The sequence below is a fragment of the Trachinotus anak genome, unplaced genomic scaffold (assembly GCF_046630095.1).
Source record: "Trachinotus anak isolate AG129_WGS33_773 ecotype Australia unplaced genomic scaffold, CSIRO_AGI_Tana_v1 ptg000021l, whole genome shotgun sequence".
In the NCBI taxonomy this organism is placed as follows: Eukaryota; Metazoa; Chordata; class Actinopteri; order Carangiformes; family Carangidae; genus Trachinotus; species Trachinotus anak.
Window position 1 is genome coordinate 28,510,988 of NW_027273872.1, and position 10,773 is coordinate 28,521,760.

The window sequence follows — 10,773 nt, forward strand, 5'->3', positions numbered from 1 at the left end:
GGACTGAATAATAAATGTTATTTCAAAAAAAGTTCTAACATTTAAAAGATAATACTCAATGTTAGCCAAAGCTAGTTCTCCTTTGTATCACTGGGTGTAATAAAACATGTACATGAAATATGAAATTATACTAACTTTGGATTTATCCTAACCCACTTAGCTTTCAGCATTGCACTAACTTATTTGCATTAACAGCATTTAATAGCATTCTTCATTGTGTCCTTTCTCAGGCATCATCAGCTCTTATTTTTGATCCTAAAATGTCAATATATTTGTAAATCAAAGTGTCCTACACATAAATTATCAGAGTACTTGTAATAGCACAGCTGCACTTTTTTAAAGCTCACCTTTTAAAACACTAACATCTAGTTTCCCATTGTATTGTCTTTTACCAAAGTCAAACTCATGCAGGTGGATTATTAAAAACAATGACAGCAATATGAAACAGTACACTAACTTTGTAAGATAAATACCAGCTTGAGAATTAACTATTTCAATATGATAAGTCACGCAGATAGATTTTCTTCATCCTGGACTTTATTTTGTAGCATCTGAACAGGTTATCAGGTTAGAAAAGTGGAACAGGCTCACATGTACTGCAGGAATAGACCATCCATTACAAATCACCTCTACAAATACAGTGCTTTACCAATTTCAGATATTATAAATAAATTAGTCACTGTAATATATATTGTATACCGTAAGCTGTGTGCAAGCCTAAGTGACCAGGCCTGTGAAGTTACACTTTTTAAATGTACAGTGCTGTGCAAAAGTTTCAGGCACTTGTGTGAAGATGCTGTAAAGTCCAGATGCTTCCTCAAATAATTATTTATCAATGAATTTCATACAAAGAGAAAAACCAGAATCAAATCAATATTTGATGTGACCCCCCCCTGCCCCCCATTTTAAAACAGCACCAAATGCTGATGTCAGGGCTCTCTGGGGACCAGACCATCTGCTGCAGGACTCCTGGTTCTTTATGACTCTGTGTTTGGACTCTTCCTGCTGTAGAGTGAATCTGGACCAATCAGACGCCTGATGGGACTGATGATGGAGAAGGGTCTGAACATCCAAAGTGCCTAAATCTTTTGCACAGTATTGTATGGATTGGGCGAGTAGAATAAGTTCAAATGAAGTGAGTTAAACAGCTGAAAAAGATTAAATGCTGCTGTACAAATAGAGCTGTTAAACCCAACACCTTGGGGGGAGCCCTGTAAACTGTAGCTGCTGCATAAAGCTGCGTCTACTGACGTAAGATTTAAGTGAAGATATGGTAACTGAAAACTGAAGAAATGAAGGTAATTTGTGGTCATAAAATTTATAAGCACCAACCATCAGCATGTAAATCTTTCCCATATGAGTAATATGTGATGAGGAGGACAGTGGTGACGGACACACAACACCTCCAGCTACTGACATGTCTCCTTTCATAACATTTGGTTTCTTGCATAGTTCTTGTGTTGCTTTGGGCCTGGATCTCCAAGGCCTCCAATCATACTCAATCACTCAAGCAGTATTCTGCTCGAATACCACATGAAGCAAAGTAACTTCTCAAATATCTACAGTGTGGGTTGCAGCTGCAGGGGATATCAAGTGCTGTAATGCTCCAGGAGTCTTGTAAGGTTGTAGCACAGGTACAGGGTTACTTTATTGTCCAGAGGTATTCATCTGTATTCTCATTGGCCAGTGGGAGCCTCCTGTCTCTGCTGGAACACCTCCAGCTCCTGCTTGTACCAATCAGGAGCCTCTGGGCTGTTCTTCCCCGTCAGCCCATGATCATAGCCGTAAGCCACTGTTAGCTCCTCCCCTTTCTGCACAGCCCTCAGTGTTCGGATGCACTTGATTGGTCCAAAACGAGGATGGACATACCTGCACAGAAAAAACATTTCAACTGAGACAAGAAACTAGAGACCATCTTGTGATGGGATCACAGCAGCTGCATCGCTCGTCACCACCCAGCAGTATTCTGGAGTTACTACATTATCACAGGAGTACTCAGTACTCAGTCCATCGCACCGCTCATCTGTGAACTCAGCCTTCATTTTGATCTTGGCTCCACACCTGTAAAGTTTTATGACTGTATCTTTCCAGCTGTGACGCTGTCATGGAGATAAAAATCTGTCCACAGTCAAACAAACCTGTCATAGTCCTCACAACCACCTCTGTGGTAGAGCCAGCACCACGCAAACACACACACACACACACACGCACACACACACACACACACACACGGTTACAACAATACCAGTCCTGCTGTGACATCTGGTGACTCATCAGTCGATCTTCGCTCTGACCCTCATCTGTAGTCATGAGCTCTGGGTAGTGACCGAATGAGATCACTGATAAAGTGGCTGAAATGAGTTTCCTCTGTGAGGTGTCAGGGCTCAGTCTCAGAGAGGGTGAGGAGCTCAGACATCAAGAGGGAGCTCGGAGTAGAGCTGCTGCTCCTTAGCATCTAACGAGCTGGTTTAGGAGGTTTGGGCATCTGATTAGGTTCCTCCTGGGCCTCTACCTTTGGAGGTCTTCTGAGCAGACCCTCATTTTGAGGAGTCCCAGAACTCACTCAAGGGACTACATATCCCATGTGCGCTTGGAAGACCTCGGGATCCTGCAGGAGGAGGTGATCAGAGTTGCAGGGGAGAGGAATGTCTGAAATACTCTGCTTAGCCTGCTGCCACAGGACCTGACCCCAGGTAAGGGGAAAAAATGGATGGATGTATCTTGTGATATTGCTGGACCCACTATGAGCCCAAATTAAAATGGTAGCTGAGAGAAAAAGTGACAGGTGTGCTGGATGATTATCCCCACGTAAAAGAGACAAAGACTGTGACATCTCATAGTAGTAGTGCTTGACGATTAGGTTGGCCGGCTCTCTTGCCCTGGATATATGGACGGTGACAAAGGAGAAGCCAAAATAAAGTGTCTTTGTCATGTGTTGTTGTGAAGGTCACAGCATATGATTCACATCATATTCATCCTCATCCGACCATCAGTGACCCCTGTGAGGAGGAGTGAGGGGTGGATCTGACCTGCTCTGATTGTGTGGTACAGTCTGTCAATCACACAGTAGCCCCACCCTAATGCATCCCCTGCTTTATGGTCTATTTTCCTCTAAATTGAGCATAATTTAAAAAATGAACATCATGTTGTGTTGAAGAAGACTTGAAACTAGAGACTGAGACATAAACTCATCAGGAAAATGTTTACTGAAGTAATAAATCAGTAAGAAGTAGAGACATTTTCACATAGACTTCAATACAATCAGACTTCTGTTTACAACCAGTGGAGTCACCCCCTGATGGTCACTAGACAGAATGCAGCTTTAAGGCTCTTCAGCACTGGCTCTCACTTTTCACACCCAGAGTCTACATCCAGGTTTATAGACAGTCTGTGGTCTGTGTGTGACTGTGGACGACTGGTGTTGTGACACAGTCTGTTCTGGTCATGCAGTCACATCCTTAGGAAGAGCTGCTCTTCTGTTTTTCTTACATATCATCTCTAATGCTGTCCCTGTTTACTGATGTCTTTCAAACAGATCTAAATGCAGATGTCACTTCAGCCACTGTTGCTATGAAAACACCAGCCAGTTGAGCATCTCTGTGACTGAAGCTCCTGCTCTGTGACCCAGCAATGAACTTCTGTCAGAGTCACTTAGATCTTTTCCTCTTGATACAAAATCTGAATCAACTGGGCCTGCCACAGAGCATGATGGGAAGCCAACTGCTACATTGGAAGCATCTGCAGTTATGTTTCTCCACTCATTTGTCACCTGTCTGTACAGTTAGCTGTAATGACTGTTACAGGTGGCTAATTTGTGTGTTTACACTGGGTCACACGGGTTTTTGAAATGATTCATGTAAAGACTGTGTTTATCTGAAAGCTGCTGGAGGCTCACACTGGCTTCCCTGATATAAACTTTTCTGTGCCAGACCTCGTTTTCCCAAATGGAGGTGGAGAGGGCAAAGTTAGCACGTGTACAGCCAAGGTGGACACACACTGATATGAACGAAAGCCCCAAAGCAGTTTCTACATGAACCTGATCAAGAATTAACTTTTCAACCCCAAACTTCTGAATCTTATTTTGAAAATGTCTGACTCTCCTCTGTCTGTACTCACGGGTCGTATTTGCAGTTGGGGGTGAAGGAGTGGTTTGCCTTGTGAGCCAGAGAGGCACAGTATCTCTCCGTGTGGTCAAATGGCTGAGGGACGTCGATCACAGTGTCCTCATCCAGTGAGATTGTGTTTCCATTCAGGGCCCAGTCTCTGCTGTCTACCTGAGGAGCAGACACATGCTCTAATTAGTACAGTTTCAGCCTCTCTGCTGGCCTGCTAACGGGCTTATTTACAATTGGAACAGGTGGTGTTCAGGTGTTCCAGCTGACTTCATATAATAATATATTAATCAGACATAGAAAGTGTAATTTATTTTTTCAGATTAGTTTAACTACTCCACAATCTTTCCACATACCTCCAGGCATCTGCAGCAGTACCCCATTTGTTAACTACTAAATGATAAAATGTGTGTCATACCTCAGAGTGTGTGATGCGTACTCCGTTATAAAAAGCCATCACAGTGTTCGTGTCAGCATCTGTCTTGGCGAACAAACCCTGACCTGCTCCTTTAATCGTAGAGTCGGCCACAAACACCCTGACAAACAGAGGCAGTACGGGGACAGTATGATGAGCAGCACTGAGGTGACCCCAGTGTCACAGGATAGAGGACTCATGTGTGCAGCTGACCCACCTTTGGCTCTCATATGGATCAGGAAGCAGAGCGTGGGTGGCGATACACATGGATGTGGACTTGTCGTATGAGTAAACAGGACCTTAAAGACACAGTATGTCAGGTTAGTGTCCATCCCTCCCTCCCTCACATACAATGACCATGAGTCAGAACAATAAGAAAACAGAACTGCGGCCCGGTAGTCAAGTGGTTAGGGTGCGTACCATGTTGAGCGCAAGACGCTCTTAGCAGGCAGTCACCGGTTCGACTCTTTCCTGCATGTCACTCCCCTCTCTCTACCCCCTTTCCTGTCAGTCTCCACTAAGCTATAATAAAGGCATAAAAAGCCCAAAAAAAAAAAAAAAAAAGAAAACAGAACTGCAGAGGACAACCTTACTGAAACCACTGTGACTCCCAGCACACCTGAGGTTATTGTACTTGGCCCTAAACACCTCAGGAACACATGAGGTCAGTTGGGTCATTGAGTCAATTTTTTTCCCCTAATTCATTAGAGCATTAACATCAAAGGCTCGTTTAAGAAAGTAAATAAAATAATAATGTAACTAATGCAACTATGTTACTGCTCACCTTTTCCCACAGTAACATGGTATATGTTTGACTGATTTATTGAACTGGTGTCTCACACACAGAGTATGTCCGCTGTTTCAGAGGTCTGTCAAGAGGGCAACAGAACCTTTGTAACTTCCTGTCAGAACTTGTCAGAATAAAAGCCCACATTAGGTTGAAAAACATTGCTGCAATGAAGGAAAAAAAAAGAACTTTCTTGTGCTTTTATTTTGTAGGCAACATTGCTAAAGAGGAAGTGATTCTGTGGTAACTGTTGCTGCCATGATGGAGATCCATTTTAATACCAGGTGCTGTGCGCTGACTACAGTGATTGTTTGTGTCTGTCAATCACTCTCAGCATGGATGAAAGTTTAATGAGCATCTTTAGGTGGGATAACTAAATAACTGAACGTGTGACTGTCAGTCTCATGTTGTAAGATTCCAAAAAAATCTCATTATCAAAATAATCTAATGTCCCAGATATTATTGCTGGTGGGCCAGTTTTGTCCCTCTGTGTTATATTGAACATTAAGATGCTCTGACAATGTGGAGCACACAGCTGATGCATGTGTGATTGTTTCCTGTGAGACTTGTGAGTAAAACTTCTGCTCAATTATTCTAGAGGATATTTCAACCTCCTGCACTGATTACAGAAAATTGTACAATGCATTCAAATGAGTAAAGAATGAGGTTAAAGTCTGCAGCTCTGTTAGAGCTGAGCAGCAGAACAGTGTCAAGATGTTCCAAGATCTGTGTCTTGAAAAACCAAGAGGAGAGTGCTGAGTAAAACCAAAACCAGCTTCACCTAAAACTGGCGCCAACTGAAGATGACGTGTGAACTTACTGCTCGGTGTGACTTCGAAGCGCGGCCTTCCAGTCTCGCTGGAGATCAGGGTGGCGAGACGAGCCTCGATCAGCTCCCCGTCCACAAAGCTTCCAAAGAGAGCTGTGTGTCCGTCCGGGTAGACGTATGCCACACAGTCGCCGGTCATCTCCCCGTCCTCATTCACCTCCCCAAACACACAGCCCCCATCCTAGACGCACCACAGTACACACCAACATGCACAATACTCCCAGTTAACAAAGATCATTCAGTTATGTCACTTCTGTAAATGTGTGTGAGCCAACTGTTGTCTAAAGCAACATTCAGCGCCCTGCAGGACTCCTCATGGACAGAATAGTAAGGTCTCCACATGTAACCATGGCAGTGAGCTGACTCACAGGGTAGTACACCCAGCACTCCCCACAGCGGCTGTTGTCTTTGTACTGGCCCTTGAACACCAGGCGGCCCTCTCCATCAAACTCCTGAGCATGCCCGTTCAGCTCGCCATCTACGTATGTCCCATGGAGGACCCCGCCATCTTCATACGTGTACACCCCCTGGCCCTGCAGAGCATCATCTACATAGAAACCCTCCAGGGTGCTGTGGGCAGAGGACATGAAGAAGACAGCTGCAGCGTCAGGCGAGCACAGTCAGATATGAAGGATGGAGTCATTAGTGAGCATGTAAACACACTCAGTGGTGCTTTTAAATATATGATTAACTTCATGTTCTGATCTGGAGACAAATATTGCTGATTATGTACTACTCTGTACAACACAGTTTTAAACTGTAAGGAAAAAGCTTGAGAGTCTGAGAATAAAGATGAACAAAATTTGTGATGTTATAAGAAAAAAGTATTAGTTCGATAAAAAAGTAAGACCATGACGAGAGAGGACTGAAAACATTGAGAAAAACAAAACAAAACACTGAAATATTTTGATTTCTGTGATTAAAGAAGAATCAAGACTGACCACTGCCAAGATTAAAGGAAAATTCTGAATATTTAGGAGGAAAAGGATAAAACTGTAAAATTAGAATTGAGAAGAATCAAGAAAGATGTTGCTTCAAGAGCACATAGACTGTAGCAGTTAATACTGGACGTCAGGTTTGGCTGGAACATCACTACGCCCAGTACACAGCAGTGGGTTGTGTCTCTGTGTGGTGATATGACCACCACAGGTGCAACTACCTAAGGTAACTGATCAGGTAAGCAGCTGTAAGCTATTTTCAGAAGAATGCCAGATCTTCAAAGACTTCAAGGATGAGAAGTAGTAGTAGTTGCTTTGGTAAATTTGAACTTAGTGATCACTTTATTAGGAACACCACACTAACTCTGTAGCTCCTTCAGGTCCTGGATCCAGATGTGGACTCACTGGACTCACTTTCATGTTGATGAAACCTGTTTGTGTCATGGAGCATTATCCTGCAGGAAGTAGCCATTAGAAGATGGTGGCCACTGTGGCCATGAAGGATAAACATGGTCAGCAACAACACTCAGACAGACTGAGAGCTTCAGACCAGGACTGATTGGTGTTAAGACCCAAAGTGAGTCCAGAAAACATCCCCACACCATCACACCACCACCACCTGGACAGGCTGGTCCATGGATCCAGACTCTGACCCTGCCATCTGCTGCCTCAGCAGAAATCCAGATCCATCAGACCAGGTCTTCACCTGTCCAGTGCTGGTGAACCTGAGTCCACTGCAGCCTCAGGTTTCTGGTCCCGGTGACAGGAAGTGGAACCTGACATGATCTCTGCTGTTGTAGTCCATCCACCTGATCAGGATGCCTCACCTTCCATTCGAGATGTTCCAGGCTCACCCAACTGGTAGAGACTCTGGGGTAGTGCCAGAACACGCTTAAAAAACCCATTTAAAATTTAAAAAAAAAATCAGTTTTTATGGATTTACAGTAAGGGGGAACCCTTAGTCATAAATGTAGTCGCCAAGGGGTTTTCCATCTGCCCTGGGAATGCCTCCAGATCCTCCAGGAGGGGCGCGAACGCTGGGAGAAGGGATGTCTGGACTACCTTGCTTGACCTGCTGCCACTGTGAAGCAACCCCAGACTAAGCAGCTGAAAATGGATGGATGGTTGGCAACAGAAATTTTACCTATCCTGCATGAACTAAATGATGCAGCAGTTCAGAAACAGACAGAGATGACATGCTGTACAGGCTCCACCACATGCTTCATCACAGTCACTCACTGAGAGATGTGCTCTGAGCTCAGTTCACATGCCAGCTGCAGTAAATCCTCCAGTGCCAACACAGTCCTTCTTCTTCTGAACTTTTTTTGGCTTTTTGGTGCATTACCACCACCCTCTGGTGTCTGGGTGTCACTAACGTTCATAGTTGCTAAAGGATATATTCATTTCACCCTTAATCAAAAACAAAAGGGTTGTGTTCATGCACAACGTCATTGATTATTGGTGACACCTGTAGCTTCAGGTGGTCATCAGACGTGTGAATAGACATGTCAGATCTTTTTCCTGTCAGTGGTCCTGATGCTATTGTTGTCATTTTGCAGAAACATGTGCATGTTTTATGTAGACAACTTTAGTTTAGTTTGTTTAAAATGCTTTCCAGGGATAAACAGTCGTATCAGTCCAGACAGCACAGTTACAGTACCTTCCATCAAAGAAGAAGAACTTGCCCTTTCCATTCTTCTCTCCATGGGTGAAGTGTCCCTCAAAACGATCACTGGATGAGTAGGTCACTGTGCAGAAACCATGGGGCTGACCATCTTCATCCAACGGGCCTGAACACACACACACACACACACACACACACACACACACACACACACACACACACACACACACACACACACACACACACAGCAGAGTTAAGTCTGGTGATCTGAGTCAAGTGGATTCATGTATACATCAGCAAGCTGTGCGGTGCCCTCATCTTTCTCTGATGGAAACAGGAAATTCATTGTTACCCAAAATATTTCAGAAAAGATATTTTAATGAAATCTAATTTATCTAAAAGTAAAGCTTATACACACAGATGTGGGTGTGTGGGCAGTGACATGGCACTCATTATGTTCATGGCATAGTGAGCTTGTGAAAGGAAAATTATTAACAAAATAATAAATAAAAAGTCACTCCACTACTTCATGATAATGTTTTGGATGCATTTCTGTTTTTTTAGTTTGCCATCTTCATCTGATTATATCCTTGTTTTTCCCATAGTTTCTTGAAATTATCAGGTCAAATACAAAAACACATGTACAGTTTTCCCAGGTAAACAGTAAAAAGTTCATTCAAAATTACAACGTCACCTCTAATTTGGTCATGTGTGTAGAAAACAGTCATTTTTGATGTCTCCTTTGGAAATAACTGCACAGAACTTGCTTAGTGGCATTTCATCCATCTCACACTCCCTGCTCTTCTCTGGGAGTGTGGCTTGTAAGCCTGTGTGGGTGCAGACCTGGTATTGGAGGGCTTTATAACCCACTCCCACTTAATAATCATTAGTTTGGAACACATGATGTGATGGACTGGTCTCCACCAAGACAGAGACACAGAAATTTCAGGCTCTGACTTTGAAGCTGTTCTGAAGATGGGACCTCCTGAACCAGCGGTCACTCCCTGAGCTGACTGTGAGTGACAGCTCTGTGGGCCATTACTGGTCTGGGGTCCCTCCCGTGAGAGGAAGGAATGACAGGACTTCACAGCTGTTATTTGGGTTCGGTTGTCAAGCTACAGACACAAGTGTGTGTCACATCCAACAGTTTTCATTGACTCTGTTGGTCTGAGCGTCTGCGGGCTACGCGAGATACAAAGTATCCTAATTCACCACACCTCTGTGTGTGTGTGTGTGTGTGTGTGTGTTATAGCACTGCTGGTCGCCATGAACCGAAATAAGACCTTTCATGTCGTTTTTATCGCTGACGAGTCGAACACCTCCAGCAGCCACGCTGGCTGCGGGACGCACACATCACCCGGGCCGCGCTCAGTCGCCTGTCAGGCGGGTTTCCTACTAAAATAAAGTCCGTGGCGCTCCTAGTTACCGAGCGGGCCCACAGTGAGACTGACTCATGGAGATTCACGGAGACCTGAGATCAGGATCTGAAACAGCACAGACATGTCGCACACAGCCCACACTTCACCGTTTACACAGAAGTCAAAATAAAACGTTACTCACCTTCCACAACCTCTTCTATATTTTCATCATCGCTGTCCATGCTGCCGGACGACCACGCCACACCACAGCACAGCCGGGCCGACTGACTGCGTCTCCGTCAGCAGGGGGGCGGCAGAGAAGCCTGACAGCATGCGACGACCGACAAGCCTCTGAAACACTGAGTGATGTGGAAGTTTTCACTGTAGATTGAAAATGTTCAGATCAGACTCAAACTGCCCAGAGGCAAATGTAACAGATGTATAAATATAGATGTATGAATTTCCATATGTGAAATACATGTAAAATAAAAATATATGTAAAAATTATATATGAGCTCTTTTAGTTTTATAATTGGCATGTATGTCTATTTCTAGACAATACAAATAAGTATGTTTATGTATGTATGCTTATATTGTAGACATATGTAACATAAATATATATCCATCCCAAAGCCTGTCAGTATATGTTGATGTTGGGTCGAAAAGACACATGTTTGAAATTAATGAAAAATTAATAAGAAAAACGTATG

At 43.8% G+C, this 10,773-nt stretch overlaps 1 protein-coding gene across 2 annotated transcripts; it reads right to left on the reverse strand.

Annotated features, from left to right (window-relative positions):
* Positions 1 to 515: 515 nt before the first annotated feature.
* On the reverse strand, positions 516 to 10,425 carry setd7 (SET domain containing 7, histone lysine methyltransferase). Of its 2 annotated transcripts, XM_071506820.1 has the most exons (8): positions 10,266 to 10,425; positions 8,742 to 8,871; positions 6,512 to 6,713; positions 6,135 to 6,324; positions 4,745 to 4,826; positions 4,531 to 4,648; positions 4,117 to 4,274; positions 516 to 1,869 (listed from the first exon to the last, which is right to left on the reverse strand). In XM_071506820.1, the coding sequence occupies exons 1-8, from the start codon at positions 10,303 to 10,305 to the stop codon at positions 1,677 to 1,679; spliced, it is 1,113 nt and encodes a 370-aa protein (XP_071362921.1). In that variant the 5' UTR covers positions 10,306 to 10,425; the 3' UTR covers positions 516 to 1,676. The 2 variants fall into 2 exon arrangements, 1 of the variants encoding a protein (XP_071362921.1); XR_011694708.1 differs by lacking the exon at positions 4,531 to 4,648.
* Between the last annotated feature and the right edge of the window lie 348 nt (positions 10,426 to 10,773).